This window comes from Danio rerio, chromosome 19 (assembly GCF_049306965.1).
Source record: "Danio rerio strain Tuebingen ecotype United States chromosome 19, GRCz12tu, whole genome shotgun sequence".
NCBI classification, from domain to species: Eukaryota; Metazoa; Chordata; class Actinopteri; order Cypriniformes; family Danionidae; genus Danio; species Danio rerio.
The window spans coordinates 27,101,048-27,128,702 of record NC_133194.1 but is presented as its reverse complement, the minus strand read 5'-3'; the positions used below and the strand labels follow the sequence as shown (position 1 = coordinate 27,128,702).

The 27,655-nt window shown below is 37.1% G+C and overlaps 1 protein-coding gene across 3 annotated transcripts in view; it reads left to right on the top strand.

Moving 5' to 3' along the window:
- myo1g (myosin IG) overlaps positions 1-27,655 on the top strand; it is a 107,542-nt gene that overhangs the window by 27,579 nt on the left and 52,308 nt on the right. For all 3 annotated transcript variants that reach the window (XR_012394704.1, XM_005170069.6, NM_001045221.1), the window contains exons 13-20: positions 1,023-1,097; positions 2,839-2,971; positions 7,181-7,347; positions 7,754-7,961; positions 11,906-12,129; positions 12,219-12,363; positions 18,411-18,515; positions 23,050-23,163. Coding sequence is in view for 2 of the 3 variants with exons in the window: in XM_005170069.6 (XP_005170126.1) it covers positions 1,023-1,097; positions 2,839-2,971; positions 7,181-7,347; positions 7,754-7,961; positions 11,906-12,129; positions 12,219-12,363; positions 18,411-18,515; positions 23,050-23,163 (1,171 nt within the window). In the remaining variant the exon portion in view is untranslated. The remainder of the gene's footprint in view (positions 1-1,022; positions 1,098-2,838; positions 2,972-7,180; positions 7,348-7,753; positions 7,962-11,905; positions 12,130-12,218; positions 12,364-18,410; positions 18,516-23,049; positions 23,164-27,655) is intronic.

The window sequence follows — 27,655 nt, the reverse complement described above, 5'->3', positions numbered from 1 at the left end:
TGCATTATACTGTGATAGTTTAGCCACAAGTTATGTCGTTGTTTGGGAAATGCACCCCAGATTAAGACAAAGATGTATGGATGAACCGTTCAACAAAGAATACAGTAATAATAATACATTAATAAACTTAAAATAACTCAATACTTAGTTTTTATAATCTTAAAGAGACAATTCACAAAAAAAAATATATATATCATAGCTTACTTTCCCTCTATTAGTTCTAAAACATATTTTAATTTCTTTCTTCTGCTCTGTTTAAACATTATATTCATCAAAAAACCTTAAATGTTTCACAAAATATTATTTCGGATCATGTGGCACTATAGACGGGACTGATGATCCTGACTTTGTCATCACATACATAAACTACATTTAATAAAAATGGTCAGTCTGTTATTTTTAATTGTAAAAATGTTTCATAATATTATAATATATTACTATATTGATCAAATAAATGAAACCTTGTCATGAAACCATGTCCTCTGCTTTTTCTAAAAGTTATTTGGTCCAAACGTCTTATCATATAAGCCAAGAGGTTAGCATTTGCACAGTGCTTAGTGCATTGCCAATTGCCCTATATAACAGAACTGCTCCATATATAGACAAAAGGGTATTAAAGCCGGTGTCACATCAGCATAGAGATGGCATTTGAATCAGACTGGCATAAAATGGAATCGTGTCACGTCCTGCTCAACCCTCCGCATCACATCCTGTCCTATGTCTGCTCTTGTGTCTATACAAATGTCAAAAAGGTACCCAAATGAATCTTTTAAAACAATCTTTTAATAACCGGCTTCGCTGAAGTAGCCGTCTGAAACATTTAGTTCGTGTCATGCTGTTAAGATAATGGTCCAGGTGTTGGTTTACCTGCCTGCGCTGTGAGTCATCTGTGCTTATGTGATCTGAGTCATAGATGAAGGACTGTTCGCTGAGTGCTTCAGCCTCTGAGTCAGTCAATTAATGCAATTTCCTTGTCCATCTCAAGCCTGGCGCTAATTTCTCTCTTTTCGCTTTCCTCTCAGGTACTCAGTTGATGGCTTTCTTGATAAGAACAAGGACCCGCTTTTTCAAGATTTCAAGCGACTGATGTACAACAGGTAGTGGTTTTAACCTTTCTTTCAACAAAATAATCAATATGTCCAAAAGAGAACATCCTGTCGTCAGTTATTCTTCATCATGTCTTACACAACCCATAAGGATGTGAAAGAAAAAAAAAACATGTCATTGACGTATGTCATCTACAGTGTATTTGAAACTTAAAGGGATAGTTAAAAAAAAAAAAAGAATAATAACTCAACTTCTAGTTGATGATTTGGCAAAGTGGCAGAAGTAGTTTTTTTCGATGAAATCACAGAAATTAGTCAAGTTTGGTGAAGGAAAAATCATAGTTTGAGCTTACATTCAGTGTGGAGGCATGTGGGACATCTGTAGAGTAGATGACAACATCAACAGCCTGAGGTATCAAGACATTTGTGCCGCCCATTACATTACAAACCACAGGAGAGGGCAAATTCTTCAGCAGCATAGCTTCTCATACTTCAGCCTCCACATCAAAGTTGCTGAAAGCAAAGGAGGTCAAGGTGCTCAGGTATTGGCCTGCCCAGTTACCAGACATGAACATTATTGAGCATATCTGGGGTAAGATAAAGGAGGAGGCATTGAAGATGAATCCAAAGAATCTTGATGAACTCTGGGAGTCCTGCAAAAACTCTTTCTTTGCCATTCCAGATGACTTTATTAATAAGTTATTTGAGTCATTAGAGAGATGTATGGATGTAGTCGTCCAAGCTCATTGGAGTCATACACAATCTTTATACCTTTTTCCTCTGCATCATAACTTTATATTCTATACTGTACATTTTTTTCTGCTAAGTGACAAGACTTTTGTCTCAGAAAAGTCAGACTTTACTGTCCTAATTTAATAATAAAAAATCAAGGCATGAACATGTTTTATTTTGGTAAAATAAGCATAATCTAGAGACCTTTGCCTTTCATATTAGCTATTTCTTATAACAAATGATCAACTAGAAGTTATTATTTGTTGTTCCTAAAATGTGGATAGGCGACAAAATTTATGTTAACAAAGAATGAGAAACTCAATGTTGGGAACAGGTGAAAATGAGTAATTGATGACCAAATTTTAATTTATGGTTGAAATTGAACTTACTTTAACTGAACATATCCATTTCACATTTTTGGCATAAACAAGTGTGTATGAATTAATCATTTATAATGATAATTGAATAATGATAAGTGAACCATTCTTTTTTACATAATATGTCAAAGCAATGATTCTCCTCAAGATGAAAATTCTGCTATTATTTATTCAGCCTCCACTTCCAAACCTATTTGAGATTCTTTCCTATGTTGAACACAAAAAAAATTATGAAGAAAGCTGGAAACTGAAGCTATTGACTTCTATAGTTCTTGTTTTGTTTTGTTTTGTTTTTTCTCTGTTGAAGTCAGTGGTTACTGCTTTGATTTTCAGCTTTCTTCAAAATATCTTCAAAATATCTTTAGTGTTCATTAGCATAAAGACACTTATAAAGCTTTGAGATCAAGGTGAATAAATAATGAGTACATTTTTATTTTTGGGTGAGGTATCTTTTTAAGGATGAATACATGTTGAGAAAAGTTTCACTTTTTGGACAACTATCCCTTTAAGACTGTGTATTCAAAGACTCGCTAAAGTAGGGCACTTGTGTTTTTATCTTATGTTAGTCTTAATATTCTATTTGTGTTTATTCTTTTCAACAAAATATTTCTTTTTTTACTTGCTGTTTCATACTTCTTATTTTGTTTAAGTGTTAATGATTTTTTTTATACCTTTTCTCCTAGTTCTGACCCCGTTCTCAAAGAAATGTGGCCTGATGGGAAAATGAGTATTACAGAGGTGACCAAACGGCCTCTGACAGCCGCTACACTCTTCAAAAACTCTATTATTGCTCTAGTCGACAAACTGGCTTGTAAGGTAAGAAATGAGTGCTGTAAATGTCATACACTGACTTCAAAAACATTTGGGCTTTAAGGTACATGTACATACAGTGCTCAACATATGTGAGTACACACCTCACAAGTCTCTCATTTAAATGAATATTTTCTATAGCTAGCTTTACAATATTATATTGTGCATATACATTAGATTAGTCAGTACTAAAGCCAAATTTGAAGCTTATATAACAAAACAACTCATGGTAATGGTTCAAAATTAGTACATGCAAACTTAAATATTAGGAAAAGAACATTTAATTAAAAAGAGCCAAATTAAAGAGAAGCAAAATGTTTTTAAAATTGTATTAAAATTTTAAAATTTTGTAGTTTGTATTTTTTCCCCAATTTTTTACATGAATTTTATTGTATCATTATTGTTTGACTAAAATATTATTTAATAAATATATCAATATAATAAATCAGATTTGTTCTAACACGCTAAAATATATTACCCATATTCACTGAGAAATGGATAAAAGTACAAATTTTCAAAATAGGGTGTACTCAATTATATTGAGCACTGTATGCATAAATATCATTGCATTGAATTAAATGTGGAGTTTGCATGTTCTCCCTGCCTCTGCGTGGGTTTCCTCCTGATGCCTCCCCGTTTCCCCCACAGTCCAAAGACATGCGGTACAGGTGAATTGGGTAGGCTAAATTGTCTGTAGTGTATGAGTGTGTGTGAATGAGTGTGTGGATGTTTCCCAGAGATGGGTTGCGGCTGGAAGGGCATCCGCTGTGTAAAAACTTGCTGTATAAGTTGGCGGTTCATTGCGCTGTGGTGACCCCGGATTAATAAACGGACTAAGCCGACAATAAAATGAATGAATGAATGAATTAAATGTCAAACCAACAAATGCTGCTCAAGATTTCTCTAAACTAATTTCACTTTCTGAGCAATTATTACAACACCCTTTACTGATATACACTGGAAAATGAAATTTGCTGTTTGTTCAAAATACTTATTTAAAATTAGCTGAAACAACACAAGTATTGAGTTTTTTTTTTGGGACAACTTTATTGATTTAGGTTCAATCTACTTAAACTTAACTTACGTTCACACTGCAGCCAAATGTGGCCCGAATCAGATTTTTTTTGCCCACATGTGACTCAGGTATTGACAGTGTGAACAGCCCAAACCACATGGAATCTGATCTTTTCAGATCTGATTTGTGCCACTTTCATATGTAGTATTACATCAGACACAGGACTGATGTTTTGCAATGCGTTCAGTGTGAATGGTTATGTCGGATTTCTTCTGACTGTTACATAATCTTTGAGCGACATCATTCTGTGCTGCAAACATCATCTTCTCCTCAGCAGCATAGTAAAATGGCACACAGGGCAATTACTTTACCACAGAAAGTTGTTTGTTCACTTAGAAAAACAATTTGAAGGCAAAACTGCGCAAAGGAGGGGACACTTTCATTTTACGGGGAATTTTCTCTCTGAGAGAAAAAAGGACAGGTGCTCGAGCACCCAAACCTCTTTCTGAACGTCCCTGTTGTTTATAACAAAATAAAATACAATGACAGAAATAAACCAAATCCACCTTCACAATTCAGTCTGCGGCTGCTCAAAAACCCTTAATGAGTTCACTACACAACGGTGGTCAGAAAGATGTGCACCGCGGTTGTCATACATCACAAATTATCAGTGTATTTAATAACAAGAGACTAATTTTAGTTTTCAAATGCTGAAATACACACCAAAAGTAGTAGAACAAACCTTTACAGTTGATGAAATACACCATGGTTGTCTGTGAAAAGGTCAATAATCATATTAAGCATAATCTGACAACGTGCTTCATACAGTATAAACATGTGTGCATAATTAGACATTTAGTGCTGTCCGTAATTGTACTTTTGTGCATGCGGGTCATCTTAGGACCACTGCAAATCTGTAAAAGTACTGTAAAATACTTGCTTACACAAAAAAACGGTTTTCATATTTTGGGGAAAACTTAATTTTTTTCGTGGCAAGGTTGACATTTGCATAGAATTGCTCTCTTATTTTAAATGAATGTCACTTGGTTTGATCATTGCTACAGTATATAATGCATGTCTAGCTGCTGCTTAACCTTTCCATTCATTTTTTTATCATAATCCATGTCAATCGTTTTTCATTCTTATTTAAGGATTTCAGTTCATTTGTGCACAGTTTCCAGGCCAGCTTAGCTTGTTGTGTTTGTCGTTTAAAATCTCACACATTGGTGTAGAAAGGGGCTGTTGTGGAACAGTACATTATGTCTTCAAGAGCATATGTTGTCCGTCGAATTAAGCATGGATTTAATCTAGTTTTTTAATACTCTTTGCTGCGGAAAGATGAAATGTGGGGGTCTCTCAGAATAGCTCAGGTAATCTCTTATGTAGACGTGTTGAAAAATGTAATCTCTCTAATGGAGACTGTCTGTATTTGATAAAGCAGTTAACAGCAGTAGAGCACCTGCTAAATCCATGAGCCGTGAGCAGCTCTCCTCTCCTCTCTTCTCGTTTTTTCTCCTCTCCTATCCTGTTAAAGAAACTGTGACATTTGGTGCTGTTATTTTAGGATGACCCAGTGCATCCATGAAGGTTTCTGTGTCTGCTAGGCTGCACGTGTGTGCGTGTACACGTGTGTTTGTATGGGCAAAGTGGGTCTGCATCCAGGGCAGCTTCTGCTTTTTTAGGTCACAGTAAAAGACTGGCTGGCTTCCCTCTGGTCCTGTGGGGACACCTGTACCTCATCTGATCGCTTACCCTGTCCAGCCTCTCTTTAAATTCTGGATGCTCTGTGAAAAAAGAACTGAATAAAAAAATAAGTTCAGTTGGTACCTTGCTGCGTCTACCTTAAACAAACCTTAAAATTTAGTTTGATTGAGTCTTTTAACTCATTTCTTTTTTTACCAAGGTTTTGTTGATGTACAGTACATCAGAACAGACAGCTGGATAGTCAATATACAAATAAATGGATGGATAGATAGATGGATATAATATTGATATAAGACAGACAGACAGACAGACAGACAGACAGACAGACAGACAGACAGACAGATAGATAGATAGATAGATAGATAGATAGATAGATAGATAGATAGATAGATAGATAGATAGATACACGTAGATAGATAGATAGATAGATAGATAGATAGATAGATAGATAGATAGATAGATAGATAGATAGATAGATAGATGATAGATAGATAGATAGATAGATAGATAGATAGATAGATAGATAGATAGATAGATAGATAGATAGATAGATAGATAGATAGATAGATAGATAGATAGATAGATAGAAATAATGGATGGATGGATGGATGAATGAACGAATATAGGATTGATATATGATGGATGGATGGAAGATGATATATGGATGTATATATGTATGGATGGATGAATATTGGATTGATATATGATGTATGTATGTATGTAATGATGTATGTATGGATGAATATTGATATATGATGAATGGATGAATTGATGTATACAGGATTGATATATGATGGGTGGATGAATGGATGATAAGTGGATGGATGATAAGTGGATAAATGGAAGGACAATGATGGGATGGATGTGATGGACAGACAAATAGACATACAATCAAACAATTAACAGATGATAGACAGACAGACGGACAGACAGACAGACGCAGATAGATGGATACAGTGGATAGAAGAATGGATAAACTATCAAACAAACAACCAAGACAGATGAATAGATGGACACATGATACAGACCAAAAGGATGGATGGATGGATGGATGGACACATGAAGTAATGAAATAATAGTAAATAGACAAATAGTTGGATGGACGGATAAAAGAATGGACTATAAAAACAAACAAACAGATGGTTGGCATGAGAAGGCTGTGTTGTAAGTTCATTAGGCAGAAAAAGGCAATGGTGTTGCTCTCAAATGAAGTGGAAAACACAGACTTCTTGGAATTGACGTAATCGCTGTAACACGGCTCAGTCTTGAAGTGAGCTTTTGGTTTCTAGGAATAAAGGTCAGCGAGGAGAAGTTTAATTGATTGATTCTTGCTTTTTCACACTGCAGGCCATGTAGTATTTACCTAATGATACTTTCTATTATTGCTTGCTGGGTGCCTGTTTTTATTAGTCCAGCTAATGAATTCAAGCCATATATTTTAAACCTGCCTACTTTAGTAATTCCTGCAAATAAATTGAGATAAATTGTTTCAACAGGAGCCTTACTATGTGCGCTGTATAAAGCCGAATGAGGTGAAGTCTCCCCTGCTGTTTGATGATGGACGCTGTCAGCACCAAGTGGCATATCTGGGACTGCTGGAGAATGTCCGTGTGCGTCGAGCTGGATTTGCCTACCGACAGCCTTATGCACGCTTTCTGCAGAGGTGAGATATGTTGCATATGCATTATTATTCATGCAAAAGACATTAGAGGTTACTGCTTCACACATTTTGTTTATTCCAATGCCCTTTTTACTTGAAATAAACGCGAAAAAAGTTAAATAAAATTTAAAAAAATGTAGTTTGTTGTTAAGACAACATTTATTTCAAATTGCAGTACTGTTCAGTACTGGTCAAGTTGGTGGACTAGTCTAGTTTTATACCAACAAAAATAAAACCACATTTATTAAATTACTAGTGCTAGAAATACTCCCTAAACAGTGTCTTATGTGTGAAATGCATCACATTCTCTAAGAATCTGAAATCCAGTTTCAAGCTAAATGGACTAAAGTGCTAATAAATGGTAAATCAGTAATTCATTCATAGTGCAATATGACGTTTTTATTCTCAGGTACAAGATGACCTGTGAGTACACGTGGCCTAATCACCTGATGAGCACTGATCAGGAGGCTGTGGAGGCCATAGTGAACCAGCATGGCTTTGAGGATGATGTTGCGTACGGCCTCAACAAAATTTTCGTCAGGACCCCTCGCACACTCTTCACCCTGGAGCAAGAGAGAGCCGCGCTCATCCCCATATTAGTGCTGTTCTTACAGAAGGTGACAGACACTCTTTTCACTTCTCTTTATCTGTCTGGCAGTTTCCTGGGGCACTTCAGGTCTCTGTCTGTCAGTGTTGTTTTCTTGTTGTCACTAAGGCTGTACCACTTCTGCCTTCTGTCTTTCCTCTGTTTCATTTTATTGTTTTCTTGCTCTCTGTAGCTGTTTGGCGCAATCATTCTTGACTTGCTTACTTTTTTTTGCGTGTTTAGAGGTGACAAGAATGTGAAGTGGGATCACAACACCTAGACAGCAGGTCTCTATGTACCATTACATCAGTGGGTCTAATTAACATCATACAAACAGAGTTTTGATCTTGCAGACCATAAATCTATTTTTACATTCTTATTTACATGTTTTAATATACTTTTTAGGGGATACACAGTATAAAAAGAGATATCTGTATGTAACATTGATGTAATTTTAGGATGCTGGACAACGGAGTTGACGATCCAAATACAGATTTTATTAAGAGAATGGTCTAGCAAGCAAGGGTCAAAACAAGAACAAACAGGTGTATGCAGAGTAATCCAAAGTGTGCTCGATAAACAGTAGGGATGGCTGACGTGAAACTAATGTTTCGACACTGTCGAGATCCCAAAGCGCAAGTGTTTCAAAACACTGCATGAATCATGATCCGAAGCACCCAGGTCACGTGACTAAAGTGTTTCGAAACACCTGGTCACGTGACTAAAGCAGTTCAAAGCAACAATCAGTTTAGAAGCATTTCAAGACCTGGCGAATCTGCATTTGACTGACATGATCAGAAAAAAACGTTTGTCATATAGCCTAGTGGACCGTGCAAGTGCACATTGTTATTGTGCTTCAAATGACTTTTGGGTTCGAATCCCGACTTGTACAAATACTCCAAAGTCATGCTTTTATGTATTTTAATCATGTTACTATTTTATGGTGTAGTCTAGATAGGATGCAGCTGAGGATACGCCATCAATCTAGCATCATTTTTGGAACACTGTAAAACAATAATTAATATTTTTGCAGTACTGTAATGGTAGGGTTTAGGGTTTGTGTAGACGTTAATAAAATACAATAAATGGGAAATTTAAAGAATAATATAAATAATTCTTGTTAACTTCTGGCCACAACCATGTCTGATCTAGCAACAACCTTGTTTTATGACCAAAACAAGACAAACAATTTTTTTCACATATTGTTTATTCGAATGTCAGACCAGTATTGAAACAAAACAATACAAGAACAGAGCATTACAAAGTGATATTAAAGCATTTCAAAATAGCTGTATCGGCCTGGATTCAAAACCACTATCCCCGCATGGTAGTCAGAAACCTTATCCACACCACTAAATCACTTGAAGGTTAAATCATACAAAGCGGGGTTTAATACCTAAATTTGCTCAACTGTTCTTTGCTGAAGCTGTTCTAGTGCAATACATAAACAATGACCACTAGGTGTCAACGTAGAGTGGGGTTTCGAAACGATTCAAAGTTTCGACACATTTGCTTCGACTGTTTCAGGGTTTCGTAAAGCCTCGCTTTGCCCACCACAACAGGCGACTGGTCGGTACAGGCGGTAAACTACAAACACAGAAACAAAGCAAAGGTCAAACATAGCAAGGCAAGGCAAATGTGTCATAATGTTCACAAATAGTATAACAAGACTCAGCAATGATGTGTGTGTGCTGTGTTTATAGTCCATCTGATTAGTCCTGAGCTGCTTCAGCTGTGTGTGTTTGCTATCAAGGCGGAATCTGAGCCAGGTGTGTGAGTGAAGTGCATGATGACATTTGTAGTTCATTAAAGTGGCAGATTTGTAGTTCTTAAGCGATCTGCACAGGCTGGATCATTGGTGACAGTGACAACTGTATATAAGAACATCTTAAAGGTGCAGTGTGTAGGATTGACAGCTAGTGATTGAACTATGTATTGCGGCCCAAATTCAAAATGTTGGATAGTGTTTTTTCACCCGGACCCTACTCCTTTGGGAGGGCATGCAGGTTGCCAGATTGACAGCACAAACAGGAGCCTGAAAATCGAGCCTGACATTAAAAGCTTGTCAGCTAATGTTTACATTTGTAATATTTTTATTGACAAATAAATAGTCCTATCATGGATTTTTATAATTCTGAATCTGCGTCTTATTTCGAAGGCTGATACTCTCCACCTGAGGACATTGTGTAAACTGGCAGTGGGTGGAGTTACACAGACCAAAGCAAAGATAGATATTCTGACACAGAATTGACTTTTTGAAAAGAGAATAGATTAATGTAGTATTGTTTATCAGATAAACAATATGTTCCCTTGGCATGTTTCTTAAATATCTGCAAGGACATTTTTGTATTTTCTGGTTTATAAGGGTCAAAAACTTAAATACAACACCTTTAAACCAATATTCATCTTTTTATGATGCACAATCATCTATGAATAATTAGAGTGGGCTATAATACATGAGGGTATGGATATATAAATACTAATGTTCTGCTCATTATTTCTTGATTTTCCCACTCATTCATCCAGTGTGTAGGCTGTGTGTGACTCTAATAAGTGTTATTGTGGTAAGGATTAGGATTGTTGAATTATTCTTGTTGCATTTAATTATTTATCTGCAATGAGATTTGCCCTGATTTTACTGCTGACCCACTTAATGCTGCCTAACTTAAACTAGAGAACAACCTAGCCAAAACTCGACAGGGAAACTCTGTAATGCACAGCAGATGAGACCACCCGGCAGCTGACATATATCTGTGCAGATGACCCTGTCTCACTCACTCACTTGATTTCTAGTTCATTCATTACTTCATTCATTTATTCACTCCATCACTTACTCATTTGCTTACTCTCATTTGTATTCTTGATTATTCATTCATTCATTCATTCATTTACTCACACTCTGACTTCCTAATTTTTTTCATTCACTTGTGTTGTCTTTCGTTCGTACATTCACTGTTTAGTCCCTCTCTCTATCTCACTCACTCACTCACTCACTCATTTGATCCTACTTTCTCCCTCTTTCACATTCTCGATCCCTTGATCTCTCATTTGTTCATTCTTTAATTTTTTCATTCATTGACTCACACTCTGACTTCCTTACTCTCTGTTACTAACTTGTGTTGTCTTTCGTTCGTACACTCATTCCCTCCCTCCTTCCCTCCCTCACTCACTCACTCACTTACTCACTCACTCACTCACTTACTCATTCGATCTTTCTTTCTCCCTCTTTCACATTCTCAATCACTTGATCTCTCATTCATTCATTCATTTATTCATTCATTCACTCACACTCTGACTTCTTCAGTTACATGCATATTTAGTCTTTCATTTGCAAACTTACTCTATTGTTTAGTCTCTCATTCCTTTACATTTCCACTCATTCATTCCTTCCTTCCTTCCCTCCTTCCTTTCTTCATTCATGACTGCGTTCAAGCTCATTTTTTTGCCCTTCCCTCTCTAAATTCCTTCCAATTCATTGACTTCTTGATGTATGTCATGATAAAATTACAAGTGCCCTCTACTGACGGAGCGTCTGATAATGATTTAAAGGAATGCCCTAAGACACAGCAAATGCAAGACGATGTTGTAATGTCAAAACTGTGCACTTACCATAATGAAGGGGTTGAGGGGTTATATGTGTAAACTTTCCTCGTCCAGTAGATGAAGTGGATGGAACTTCAAAATGGCAGCAGTAATTCCCGTGTGGGGAGGTGCTTAAGGAAGTTCATGAGTGCGTGTCTAAAAGGAGCGTGCAATTCATCCTGAAAAACTTACTCCAGCTGTGTTTCCCACCCTGCTGTCATTTTCAAGTGCAGTCCACTTCAGCAAATAGATGTGGGAAATATACATTCACAGACTGTTTACCCTTATAATTTGTAGCTCAATTGAACTATTGTTACTACACATTAGTAAAATCTTTGATATTTAAAGAACGATTATGTGATTTCTTCAACTTGTATGTCTGTTTTTCTGCAGGTTTGGCGAGGTGCATTAGCACGTATGCGATGTCGAAAAATAAGAGCAATTTATACTATAATGGGTTATTATAAATGCTATAAAGTGAAGGCTCACTTCTGGGAAGTGGAGAGACGTTTTGCTAGCGTTCGAAACATGGCAGACTATGGGAAGAGTGTGGAGTGGCCAACACCACCTGCAGCCCTGGCACAGTTCCACAGAATTACACAACACCTGTACCGCCGGTATTAGCATCACTTCATCTTCACAATGCCTTTTTTTCTTTTCTTTATATTTTAGCCTTTCTCTAATGCTTCCACTGCTTCTTTCCTAGATGGTGGGCAAGGCAGCTGATCAAAAACATCCCCCCATCTGACATGGCTGAGGTGAGGGCAAAAGTAGCTGCTTTTTCAGCTCTGAGCGGGGAGAGAATGGACTGGGGCTACAGCCGTTCCTGGGAGAGAGACTACTTGGCCAATGTGAGTTTTTCATTTAGATGCTTATTTTGAATTTTCACTTTGCTTAGTGTGCAGAATTTTTACATTACTTGAGCTTACTCATTCCTCTAAGATAAAACAACCCTCTACCACTTTAATTTGATTGTTAACAAGGCATATATTCATACTGTAAACATAGCATAATACGAAGTCACAACAACGTATGTTTTGACATTAATTTCATTTAGAGAGTTAACCAGGTTTCTACTTCTTTTTTTAAGTTAAACAGTTTTTCTTTTTGTTTTTTTTTTATCTTGATCTTTTTTTAAGAGTACGTTTTTTGAATTCTTAACAGATTTGTGTGTGTTGAGCTTCAGTTAAGACAATGTTAGCACCTGTTAGCTTTAATTGTAGGGTAAACTGGATAATTTTGAGCTTCTGTCAGCTAATTTCATCTTATGGGTTTAAAATATTTTTGGGGGCAGGATCAAAATCGGTGATGTAGTGCGCATCTGCTAGTGGCGTGATGACGTGTTGGTTTTTCATTATTATTCATAGCTGAGTTTTCTTATATTTTGAGATGACCCTGGTTTTTAATTATTCATGAGTGTACGTGCTTTCCAAAAGCAAGGCAGACCTGCCAAGCTGTGAGAGTGAGACCCAATGACTGGGTGAGACCGCGTCAGTGCAGTGTTCCCCTATGTTTAAAATCCTCCAGATTACCGGCAGGGCTAATGGTTTAAATAAATAGGGCAAGGGACCTGCTGCACTGCTATCCACTGTGTCTGCATTCAAACCCAGGGACTGAAGAGGAGAGAAGTCCTCATTTATAGTCTTTATATAAACACGATTGTCTTTATAATGATATAAACAAATTGTGGTTATGTGTATATAAAATTACGAATTACTAAAGTAGCAGGGCAATAAATTACTTACTGTTTATTTCGTAAACTATAAAATCATGGGTTTCCTCACAGTTTGTCTCATTTTGTGAGCCAACTTACAGTTGTTTGCTTCGCTCCCCTGCTCTGCCGCCACGCCAACTTCTTCTCTGGTCGCAGCACTCCACACCCATTATGAAGCGTAAACTTTTTTTTTTTCAGTGCAGTTTGATAAATTTATTATTTTTTTTACATGAAGTATGATTATTTTTACTTTAAAGTTCAAATTTCATCATGATGTGTGTGTAATAGTACCAATTTACCCTGCCGGTCTAACGCCACCCAAACCGCTCCGAAATGGTGCTGAACCGACGACCTTTCGCATGGGAGTCGGTTGCTCTACCAAGGAGGCTAAAGACCATGGCCTCTAGCTTCTGTTTCTAGAGCATCTTTAGGGCCTACTCACACTATGCCATCCGTACCGTGCCCAGGCCCGTTTCCCGGATCGTTTGAGAAGTGTGAGTGCGCTGAATCGGGCTCAAGCACGGTTCACTTGGCCGGCCCTGGCCCGGTTGGAAGAGGTGTGCCTGAGCGCGGATCACTTGGGCTTTGGCGCGGTACACTTGTGTGTGAGTGCAAAACACACCAAAGCCCGAAACTGAAAGCGATATGTGACTTTTAAGGGGTTGTTTCATATGGATTTATTAATCATTCTTACTGTTCAGTGATCGCAAATCACTGAACGCAAAGTGATCTGCCGTAGTTTCTTAAAGACGCAAACCCCTCACTGCACGTCAGCTGTTTTGACTAGTCATAATTATAATTTGACTAGTTAGATTGGAGATATATGCAAATATATTATGACTGACTAGTCATATTCCTCCATTGACTTCCATTAAAAAATATTTGCAGATATCTCTAAATAAGTTTTGACTAGTCACAAATGTAATTAGAGATATCTCCAAATGAATTTTGACTAGTCAAAAATCCAATTCAAGATATCTACAACTGTAATTCGACTATTAGTAAATTAATTAGAGATATCTTCAAATATATTTGTAAATATCTCTAAATATGACGAATTTAAGATATCTCCAAATGTATTATGACTAGTAAAAACTCAGTTAGAGATATCTCTAATTACAATTGTTACTAGTCAAAATTCATTTGGAAATATCTCTAATTACAATTGTGACTAATTGTAACCACGACTGGGATGGAGTGACAGGAGACCACAGGAGGTAAGATCCACTATGCAGTTTATTCAATAGTCAGGCAAGCAATGGTCATCAGGTGCAAACAGGTATATGAAGGCAGTCCAGAATCATAGTCGATATAAACAGGCAGAAGGTCAAAAGGCAGGCGGCTTAACAGGATAACTAGAATACAAGGCTAAGATCGAAACACGGAGAAACAAGACAGGGAAACGCGTTGTAATGTTACTAGGAAAACAAGACTCGGCCACCTGGTAGCGTGAGAGGGTGGCTTATGAATGGGATGTAATCAGTCTGTGAACAAGGCTCAGCTGGTGCTTGCAATCAGGATACATGAATGAGCAGGCGTGCGTGTTTGGGAGCAGTGCATGTATGAATGTGTAGTCCTGGGGAATGCGGAAATGAAGTCCGGAGTTCGTGTGAGAACCAGCGATCCTCTGGGGAGCGATCGCTGGTTGTGACATAGCCCCCCCTCTAGGAGTGGATTCCAGACACTCCACTTACTGTTCAGGCGGGAGGCGGAGCGGAGGCAGAACAGGGGGAGGGATGGAGGGCCAGGACCATGCAGCTGGGGCGTACCTGGGGCGTGGAGCTGCGGAGGGCCTGGAGACTGGAGCTGCGGAAGACCCGGAGAGTGGAGCTGCAGTGGTCCTGGATTGCGTGGCAGCGAAGGACCTGGAGTCCTGCGAGGAGCTGGCAGGGCTCAAGGCTTGAAGGGAGCCGGCAGGGCGAGTTGTCTGGATGGCGCCGACAGGGCGAGGAGCTGTGGCCGTTCTGGTAGCTCCGGCAGCGGCGGACACTCGGAAAGCTCAGGCAGCGACCGCGGCCACTCGGGAAGCTCAGGCGGCGGCGGCGACCACTCGGGAAGCTCAGGCGGCGGCGGCGACCACTCGGGAAGCTCAGGCGGCGGCGGCGACCACTCGGGAAGCTCAGGCGGCGGCGGCGACCACTCGGGAAGCTCAGGCGGCGGCGACCACCCGGGAAGCTCCGGCGGTGGCTCTGGCTGAGGCGTCGGCTCTGGCTGAGGCGCTGGCAGCGGCGTCGACTCTGGCTGAGGCGTTGGCGGCGGCGTCGGCTCTGGCTGAGGCGCTGGCTGCGACGTTGGCTCTGGCTGAGGCGTTGGCTGCGACGTCGGCTCTGGCTGAGGCGCTGGCTGCGGCGTAGGCTCTGGCTGAGGCAGTGTCCAGTGGGGATTGTGCAGTGGCATGTAGGAGTACAGTGGTTCAGCAAGTCCTCCGCGAAAGAAAATCATTAAACATAACTCACTCATAGATGTCAGATGTGAAAGTTCAATGAATTTCTCCACGTACTCCTCAATTGACCGGGCATCCTGACGGAGGCGCATGATTTGAATACCCGCTGGATCCATGTTCTGGCCGAGTCTTCTGTTACCAGACAGGGAAACGCGTTGTAATGTTACTAGGAAAACAAGACTCGGCCACCTGGTAGCGTGAGAGGGTGGCTTATGAATGGGATGTAATCAGTCTGTGAACAAGGCTCAGCTGGTGCTTGCAATCAGGATACATGAATGAGCAGGCGTACGTGTTTGGGAGCAGTGCATGTATGAATGTGTAGTCCTGGGGAATGCGGAAATGAAGTCAGGAGTTCGTGTGAGAACCAGCGATCCTCTGGGGAGCGATCGCTGGTTGTGACACTAATCAAAACTCATTTAGAGATATCAGCAAATATTTTTCAATGGAAGTCGATGGAGGAATATGACTAGTCATAATATATTTGCAGATATCTCCAATCTGATTTCGTACAATTGTATTTGCAGATATCTCTAATTGTCATTCTGAGTAGTGGAATTATAATTATGACTAGTCAAAATATAATTAGAGATATCTCTAAATATATTTATGGAGTCAGAACTATGATTTAAATGCTAAAAAGGCTTGCCATAGAGAGCGCTTCTCACAGAACAGAGCAGCAGCGATGACGTAAGCATGCCGAGGCCCGATATGGTGTGAGCGCGGGCCGTCGGGGGAGACGGGAGGGGGGACAAGCGTGCTTTGGCCCGGTTCGAGGCAACTGTACCTAGTGTGAGTACGGCCTTAGCGGTCAGAGGAGTGAGGTTTACCTGTACAGCTCTTCACTAGCTGGCCACCGTTACATGTGCATGTGCGTTTCATGCACTGACACTAGCTACAAAGTGTCATTTTAGACCTTTCAATTTCAGAGGTTCCAAATATGATCAAAACTAAGCATCTCATTCTAGGGGTTCTTTCTGTGGCTGTAAATAAGCCTATAAAACCTATTTATTGAGAACCTTTAAACTTACTTAAGCCATGTACCTCCTATGTAGAAATCATAAACAAATTTAAAATATTTAATCAATGCACTCTATGGCTCCTTTAAATAAGGGAACAAATTTATTATGATGTTTATTTTTGTCATGTATGGAATTCCACTAAAACCCCATGAAGGAAAAAGGATAAGGCCCATCCTCTTGTTAAGTCGTGACGTATGGAATACTGTTTCCGGGTCCAAGCCGCTACTCATTTGAATTAAGAAAATGTGTGTTTATGGCCACTTTTTAGTCCTATTAAGCATTAAAGGTGAATTTTATATTAAACCATAGTGTACACTATGTCTCTGGACTTGCTGCATAACAAATACAAATTTTAACCATTTTTAAAAAAAAATTATCACTTTCTGGCCATTATATATTAGGCATGGACATATTGGGATCGTAATTTTCGAAAGTATTACATCGCTTTGTAAATGTTTTTTATTACCATTTGATGAGTCTCCCCATACAGTTTGATAGAGCGATTGGACCCGGAAGCCCCTTCACGTGACGTCACACTTAACAAGCGGATTATCATCTGTCCCATTTATATGGTACAGTTATCATTTTGTCCAAACTAAACTGTTTTGTTTATCAACCAATGGCAGGTCAGCAGATCTAATTTGCTGCTTGTTAGCTGGATAATCAAACGTTGGCCTGCTTTAACCCTCAAAAGTTCACATGTGTTTTTTTCTCTAACCTTTTAAATTACTGTCATTAACACAGATTGGGCTGTTTGGCTGGGGATATTTCAGACGTGCTGTTGCACATGGCCACCAAATTTAGCTGTTGCTTTTTGAGTGAGAGACTTTTGTGGCACAGGAGGTAACAGCATTCACGAGACTATCCTCATGCCCTGATTTCTCTACTGAAAAGGTCACCTTAGATCTGTTGATAGTCCTGGCATATTTATGTTGGCATGATCTTTCCAGAGAATCTGGTTTACCAAAGGGCTATTGTCACTTAAAGGGAGAGTTTACCCAAAATGAAAAATCAAGGTCTTTTGCTCATTTAGGATTTATAGGAAATGTCATTCCCATGTTCTAAACTCTTATTATTCAGCTATACCTAGGTAAATACATATTTCTACTCAATGGCAATTTTTAAATATTTTATCCTTTTATATAATACCCTTTTAAAATATTGCTTGCTGTTTGTTACATTATTGTGCAGAAAAATGAACATTTCTTGGCTTGTTCTTTGCATTTAAAAAAACTTTCAAAACGGCGTTATATGGTGAGAAAAAGAGCGAGTCCTTGAACATGTGCTTTATACAGTATTTCAATGGAAGAGTATTCTTTTATTCATACTAATTCTCTTGAATTTCACAACTCACTGTGATTTCTGTATTACACAACACATTTTTAAAGCAGAATGCACACTGAATCCGTATTCCTGTCGTCAGTTTCTATGAACGATGAGCTTTCACAGACCTTTGAAGTTTTCAGATGGTCTAAATGAGTCAAGAGCTTATTCATGAAGCACAGTTGAGAATCTGTTGTTGCAGATAAAGTGTCAAATCTGTTTGACGCATTGCCGAAGTGGGCTGGTGATGATGATGCCAGTGTTTTTAAATCCGTCATGGATTGTTCTGAAATTATCATGAAGGAAACCATGGAAGCAGGAGCGTGCATGCTGTTTGTGTTGCTGCTGTGACTAAGCTTCTCAGAATCATCAATCCAGCGATGTGTTTCTTCACTGCAGGCTAAAGACTCTCCTCTGATGAGCTCCAACTTTGTTCGCATCACTAAAGAGCTGAAGAACAAAGACCAGTATGGACAGGTCCTCTTCTCATCCGCTGTCAGGATGGTAGGCTTTTTTTTTTTTTATTTAACTATAGCTGTTTACACATAAAAACGCAAAAGCATTAAATGGATAGTTCACAAAAAAAATTTTTTTCCTTACTATATAATCACATGCAAGAGCTCTGAAACATTTATGAATTGTTCACTTAAGAAAATATTTATAGAATAATGGGGGTAAAGCAACTACTGAAGAAAAAAAGTCAAGTAGAGGATGAGTAAGACTAAATCCCAATTCTATTTTTGTAAACCTTTCCCCTTCCCCTTGGCCTTTAAAGAGAATTGGGACAGCACAACAGCACCTGCACACATCATCATATGTCATTGCGATCTCTTACTTCATATGAGATCAGACAATCGCGACTGCTGTAGTTATTCCACTTGAGTTATTTATTGGTATTTATCTTCAGGAAGTCACTGAAGCCATATATTATGTTATAACGATCTAATGTGACAATAAGATCGTAATACTGTGTATTTAACACAGTGGCCATATTCATCTATGTAAACACATCAAAAAACAACATTAACATTACAGCAGACACCGTAAAAAGCACATTCCCAGCCACTAGACTTTTCTGACAGAGTATTTGAGTCTCATCGAGTGACAAAATGTTGTGGGACTGCTGTACGGGATTTATGATTATGGATTATATTTCGCGAAATTTAGCTGTTTTTATTGTAGCGTTTTTTTTTTTATTTTAAGCATGACAATAAAACACGTACACAGTGATGTTTTTTTTTTTTTTTTGTAAAAATTCATAATAATGACAAAAAAATACTAAATTGTGGATCTCCTTACTACCGGGTGTGACTATCTGCCATCGTGCCTGGTGTATTCTGGGAAATTTTCTTTGAGTGTGGTCCTTAAAAATTTTTGTTCGAAGAGCGATTCAACCATTCCCCTTAACCCTAGGCCTTCAAGCTAAAGAGAATTTGGACAACCCTACCCCTTGACGTGAACGCACGAAACAAGAGGTAGGGGTGAGGGGAACTAAGGGGTAGAATTGGGTAAAATTGAATTTAATTTAAATTAGCAATAGAAAGAGGTACATAATGTGATCAAGTGCAATAAAATAATTTTGGTGTAAAAGAATAAAGTTTAAATAACTAAACAGAGGGAAAACTTATATACAATTGTTAATATAGTATATTAATATATATTAAAGTCCCCGTGAACCGAAAGCTGCGATCGTTATTCTTTTCGTGTTGTGAAGCAGTTCCTAGAGAAATAGAATTTTAATGAGCAAACAGTAGGCGTGGCTTGTTTTTTCTACCTAAGCTGAACAGATCTAGTAAAGTGGGCATTTCATTCAGAAAGATCTGGAAAGGGTTTTAGAAGAGTTATTACAACCTAACAGACTACTTCTAACCGTTTCTGTTTGTTGTCAAAACTGACAGTTGGAGCAGTGTTAGCCACTTACCGCAAAATCACCTAATCTGATAAATTAACTGAAAACAAACAGGAAGTGCATTTTCAGATTTCAATTAAAGATCAGAAGGCAAACAATTATTTTGTTTTTATTGACATGCACAGATGAATTGTTTACCACAAAACTGGCAATGTAAACTAACAAAATCATTTGGTTAGTTTTGATTTCTTGGGGACTTTAACAAGCAATATTAACAATTAAAAAAAAAATAGTATAACTGCTGTAAACAAGGGATATTAAAAAATGAAACAATAGTATTGAATGAGCAAACTATCAATATTAACACAAATAAATACAATAACATTATGTTTGGCGTGATAGAATAAAGTTAAATAACTAGACAGAATTAAAAAAAAAACAATATTAAGAATTGTAATGACGTTGTTAACAGTCAATATTAACCATTAAAATAACTATGATGTTATTGGGGTAAACAAGGAATGTAATGAAATCAAATAATAGTGAACAAACTGTATTCATTCATTCGTTCATTCACTTTCCTTCAACTTAGTCCCTTTATTCATCAGGGGTCGCCACAGCTAAATGAACCTACAACTTATCCAGCATATCTTTCATGCAGCGGATGCCTTTTCAGCTCCAACCCACTGGGAAAAACCCATACACTCTCACATGCACAAACATACACTCAGTTCATGTATAGCTTGTGTCTTTGGACTGTGAGGGAAACGAGAACACCAGGAGGAAACCTACACAAACACAGGGAGAACATGCAAACTCCACGCAGAAATGTCAACTGACCCAGCTGGGACTCGAACCAGCAACCTTCTTGCTGTGAGGCGACAGTGCTAACCACTGGGCCACCGTGTTGCCTTACAAACTATATTAAGAAATAAAATAAAACAATATTAGCATGAACTAACAAGAACAAATAATATAGGAAATATAATAACCGAATAAAGTAAACAAACAACATTCCTTAATAAAATATAATGACAGCAGCTCAAATGCAGTAAATAAGCAAACTAAATTGGAAAATTAAAGGAAATGAAAAATTTAATAACATTTTGAAGAAATTAAATTAAAAAAGCACAAATAAGCAGCATTTTTATAGTTAACTTAACAAAAGTGCAAATAGAGTAAATAAACAATACTGTTAAATAAAATAATAGCTCAAGTAAACAAGCTACATAAAAATGAATAGCATGACAATACTGCCAATGGATTCTTTCATCCATTCATTTTTTCTTCGGCTTAGTCTCTATTTCAGAGGTCACCACAGCGGAATGAACCACCAACTATTCCATCAAGTGTTTTAGGCAACGGATGCCCTTCCAGCCACAACCCAGTACTGAGAAACACCCATACACACTCATTCACACTCACACACTACGGTCAATTTTGTTTATTCAATTAACCTATAGCGTATGTCTTTGGACTGTGGGGGAAACTGGTACACCCGAACCCACACGAACATGGGGAGAACATGCAAACTCCACACAGAAATACTAACTGACTTAGCAGAGACTCGAACCAATGCCCACTGCCAATAGATTAGATAAGTAAAATTTAAAAATGCCACAAGTGGAAAAAAACAGCTGTATTATAAAATAAATTAAATAACAGTCAAGTGCAGTATATGGGAAATATTGGCATAAATAATAAAATAACAGCAGTCCAACTAAACATGCCAAATTCAAAATTAAAATATTAAGACAAGTAATGTTAGAAGTCCAAATAATTTAAGAATGGTATGAATAGAAAACTGAGCAAGTAAAATAATGCTGCAAAATCAGTTAATAACACTGTTTGAAAAAAATGTAATAGAGTGACAATAGTAAAAAAAAAAGTCAAAATAATTCAAATGCCAAATAAGTTTAGATTGAATGTAAGAAGGTAAACGAGAGCAAATTTATTTAATGTCTGAAAAACAATAAAGTAAAAACAGTTGAAGTCAAAATTATTAGCCCCCTTTGATTTCCCAAATGATGTTTAAAAGGGCAAGACCATTTTCACAGTATGTCTGATTATATTTTTTTCTTCTGGAGAAAGTATTATTTGTTTTATTTTGGCTGGAATAAAAGCTGTGTTTATTTTTTTAAAGCCATTTTAAGGTCCAAATTATTTACGCCCTTAAACCTTAATATATATATATATACAGTTAAAGTCACACGATTTTTTCAACACATTTCTAAACCTAATAGTTTTAATAACTCATCTCAAATAACTGATTTCTTTTACCTTTGCCATGATGATAGTAAATACTATTTTACTAGATATTTTCTTGACACTTCTACACAGCTTAAAGAGACAATTAAAGGCTTAAAGATAGTCTACAGAACAAACCTTGGGTACAATGACTTACCTAATTACTCTAACTTGCCTAGTAAACCTATTTAACCTAGTTAAGCCTTTACATTTTCATTTTAAGCTGTATAGAAGTGTCTTGAAAAATATCTAGTAAAATCTTTACTGTCATCATAGCAAAGATTTAAAAAAAAAAGTTGTGAGTAATTAGCTGTTAAAACTATTATGTTTAGAAATGTGTTGAAAAAAAAATCTCCCTGCTAAACAGAAATTGGGAAAAAATAAACTGAGAGGCTAATAATTCAGGGGGGCTAATAATTCTGACTTCAACTGTTCAACTTCAACAAGTTTTTACATGAGATAAACCTGACACATGTAATAAATATATTCGTTTTTTTAGTTCACCAAGCCTCAAGTCACAAAGTCTAGTTCACTTCCTCATATTCTCACATATAAATTGCTCATTTGACCACAGCCAATGTGGAGATCACAAGCACAGCCCAATGCTGGATGTTTGACTGCCTTGAGCTAAACACTGTAATATACACACACTATCATAGCACTGCAGCTAAAGATGCAGCTACCATTGGTCCAGTTTATCTTCCCTTCCCAGCGAGACTCAACCGCACCACCAACCCAATTTCACAGCCTATTTTTATAGCCTGGAACATTCTGTACAATAGAGCTGTACATAAACCCACCAAACAGTGCTGCTGATGCAAAGGTTGCATATGAATTTCAAAAAGTCCTGAATTACTTATTATTGTAGTCAAGCTCAGACAGAGGCAGTTGGTTTACCTGGTTTTCTCTCTCTCTTTCTCTTCTGATTATTCTTTTGTTCAGCTCAACTGGTTCAACAACACAAAGGACAGAGCTCTACTCATCACCGACAAACATATTTACAGACTGGAGCCCAAAAAACACTTTAAAGTGCAGAAACGGATAGCGCTTGATTCGGTAAGTCTTTCATGTACAGGGATGCTGGTATGTGCAAATATTTCATGTGTAACACACACACACACACACACACACACACACATATATGGTCTACTCTCAATGGGCGTGTTGTAGTTGTTATTGTAAAAACTGCTTATGATATGGTCTTACCCTACCTCTACCCCTAAAACCAAATCTGTGGCGAAAAAAAATTGTCAAAAGACCCCATTCTTCTGATTTTAAGGGTTTTGATTTACAAGGCATGTTTTTTGTTTCTTCATATACCACATAAACAAATGTGAACAAATGTAAACAAACAAACACACACACAGACACATTCTACTGCATATTAAAACCTAAAGATTAAGATTGAGATGTATATATATAATATATATAAACTGCAGTGGCGCAGTAGGTAGTGCTGTCGCCTCACAGCAAGAAGGTCGCTGGTTCGAACCTCGGCTCAGTTGGCATTTCTGTGTGGAGTTTGCATGTTCTCCCTGCCTTCGCATGGGTTTCCCCCGGGTGCTCCGGTTTCCCCCACAGTCCAAAGACATGTGGTACAGGTGAATTGGGTAGGCTAAATTGTCCGTAGTGTGTGTGTGAATGTGTGTGGATGTTTCCCAGAGATGGGTTGTGGCTGGAAGGGCATCCGCTGCTTAAAAACTTGCTGGATAAGTTGGCGGTTCATTCCGCTGTGGCGACCCCGGATTAATAAAGGGAAAAAGCTGACAAGAAAATGAATGAATATATATATATATATATATATATATATATATATATATATATATATATATATATATATATATATATATATATATATATATATATATATATATATATATATATATATATATATATATTTACACAACAGTTATGTCTGGTTCTCAAATCTGATTGGCTGATAGCTGTGCAATATTCTGCAATATCAGAACTCCTACAGCCTTTTTACACTTTGTGTATTACTCCGCCCAACATACAGCCAGCAAAAAGCAGACACTACGGATCTAAAGTTTAAAAGATGCACGCTCAACTGTTTAACTGTCAGCTTATGATTTAAATCCAATGTGGAAGAAAGTAGTTCCACATACAAAAGTGTTTTTGAGTCTCTCAATGTTGGATTTTGATTTTATATACACAATTATGCCGTCAAACTGTTGTATAAACGCAATATCACACGAGTGCCATTGCACGCCTCCTACCAGTGCCGATATACAGCCATATCGCACTGCTACTTGTGTGATATTGCTCATATATATATATATATATATATATATATATATATATATATATATATATATATATATATACAAATAAAATTCCTGTTTGTTAGTATGCAAATAGTTTTTAAATTACGAAAATCATAATCTTACATCACTTTTCTACATTGATGAATGTGAGTCAATCCCACTTTGCCGACAGAGAGCTACGCTCTTGGGCAGTAGCGTAGTGGTAACGTCACTACTTTCTAAATCAAATAGGTCTTCAGTAGCAAAGCTATTATTTCAAGCAAGTAGGGCCGTAGTGTCCACACAAGCAACATTTACAGATCACTGATCATTAAGTGACGCCACCGCAATTCACGGAGTTGTGAAGTCGGTGTCTGGCCGATGAAAGTAAATCCATATGATAGCAACAATGGCGAATTCTTCTTCTTTGTGTTTTACGGTGGTCGAAAACAAACTTTTTGTTGAGTTACTGTCACTTCTCGCTCCAGTCGGTGATGTCGCCAATCAATCATTGGGCTGACATGAGAAACTTGCTTGATGGAAAGATGAATGTAGTGTAATTATTTCTGAAGCAGGACCATAACCCGAAGTACTTGTCTTAAAGTTAATTCTGATGCTGTGCTCTTGTTAGAGTTGAATTGGTTTAAATTTATTCACTGTTTGTTCTGCAAATGTGCCCAATTGCACTTACATGAAACAATAATAATATAGGCGTTGATATATTATACTATATATACTATAAACTATAATATATTTAAAATGTATTATATTTAATGTATGTATATATATATATATATATATATATATATATATATATATATATATATATATATATATATATATATATATATATATATATATATATATATATATATATATATATATATATACACAGTTGAAGTGTATATATATATAGATATATATACAGTTGAATATATATACAGATATATATACAGTATCTTTTTTTTATACTATTTTTTTCTTCTGGAGAAAGTCTTATTTGTTTTATTTCAGCTAGAATAAAAGCAGTTTTTAATTTTTTAAACACCATTTTAAGGTCAATATTATTAGCCCCTTTAAGCAATTTTTTTTTCCCATAGTCTACAGAACAAACCATTATTATACAATAACTTGCCTAATTACCCTAACCTGCCTAGTTAACCTAATTAACCTAGTTAAGCCTTTAAATATTACTTTAAGCTGTGTAGAAGTTTCTTGAAAAATATCTAGTCAAATATTATTTACTGTCATCATGACAAAGATAAAATAAATTAGTTATTAGAAATGAGTTATTAAAACTATTATGATTAAAAATGTGTTGAAAAAAATTTCTCTCTGTTAAACAGAAATTAAAGAAAAAATAAACAAGCGGTCTAATAATTCTGACTTTAACTGTGTGTGTATATATATATATGTGTGTGTGTGTGTGTGTGTGTGTGTGTGTGTGTGTGTGTGTGTGTGTGTGTGTGTGTGTGTGTGTGTGTGTGTGTGTGTGTGTGTGTGTGTGTGTGTGTGTGTGTGTGTGTGTGTGTGTTTGTGTGTGTGTTTGTGTGTGTGTGTTATATATACTATAATACTTTCCTATATATTTCACTTTACTATACATAACTGTAGTGTTGTAGATGTGTAACAGCATTTCTTTAATTTTTTATTTTTGCAAATGCTGTAAAAAATGTATCTGTTTGGAACAGCCAATTGCAGTGAATAAATGAACTTAACAATTATGCCTCATATGTTTCTTTGACAGTTTTATTGATCATTAAGACAGAACTGACTTGGATTAAAGTTGCTTTGATTTAAAAATGAAATAAAAAAAAGAAATAGCTTAGATGTAGCAAAGCTACTTTTGCCATGTAGCTTTTTGCTTAGTTTGCTACATTTCCCAGGCGGTAACTTTTGGAGTAGTTAAGCTACATTTTTAGTAGAGTAACTAATTTTCCATGTAGCTTGCCCAACGCTGATTATTCCAACACCCCCTTTCCCAAGTTATAGAGGGAGGGATTCGTTTGTGAATGAATCGCCATGATGAACAATTTGTGTGAAGCATCGATGTCCCTCCATCTCAGTGAGCATAATATACACCTTCCTAATCTAAATAGTATATATATGATTAATAAAATCATGAAAAAAATATTTGGCACTGTTTTGTTATCAAGCACCCTAAAGTTGCTTCAAAAACTAGCATTCTCTTTGGCGACAATAATACATATTTTTTGCATCAGCATCTTTTGTCATGTTTCATTACATTTTCGCAGTTTTTTTTTGTGTGTTTTTTTTTCTCCACAAAACCAGCATAGTATTTAGTGCAAGTTTGTGCTCCTATGCTTTATAGTGAATGCAGTAAGTGACTGTATTCTCATCAATAACGTCACTTGTTGATCATACAATTTCATAATATGCAAAATCGTAAAAAACTAAATATAACCTATGAAATTTCTTTATGCTTTGGTTTCTTAGTTCGCTCATTACTACACCCTTTCACAATGCAAAAGTCCAGCATATTCTGATTGGCATTGGTCTTCACTAAGTGCGGTTGAATGGCTTTTGTCCTGGGAGCACTGTATGAATGTGGCGGTGGTATTGACACATGCTCAGGGCCTGTATGCAATATCTAGTGTATATATCTATGGTTCATGTACATGTAAAGCAGATTTTCCAAATCTTTATAGTGTATAGTAATAATTCACAAAAATTATGGGATAATACCTTTTTTATTATATATATTATAATAAGTAACAATGAGTTTTAAATATTTTATTTGATGCATCCATCAAATTAGGACATTTACATTGCAGTAGTTTTATATTTTTAAAGATTAATGCGTCTGATTCATTCATTCATTCATTCATTTTCTTGTTGGCTTAGTCCCTTTATTAAACCGGGGTTGCCACAGCGCAATGAACCGCCAACCTATCCAGCAAGTTTTTACACAGCCCCTCCAGCCGCAACCTATTTCTGGGAAACATCAACACACACATTCACAAACACACTCATACACTACGGACAATTTAGCTTACCCAATTCACCTGTACCACATGTCTTGGGACTGTGGGGGAAACCGGAGATCCCGGAGGAAACCCACGCGAAGGCAGGGAGAACATGCAAACTCCACACAGAAACACCAACTGAACCGAGGTTCGAACCAGCGACCCAGTGACCATCTTGCTGTGAGGTGACAGCACTACCTACTGCGCCACTGTCTCGCCCTTGTGTCTAATTTGGGTCCCACTTTATATTAAGTGGCCTTAACTAATATGATAACTAATATAATATATATAATAGTT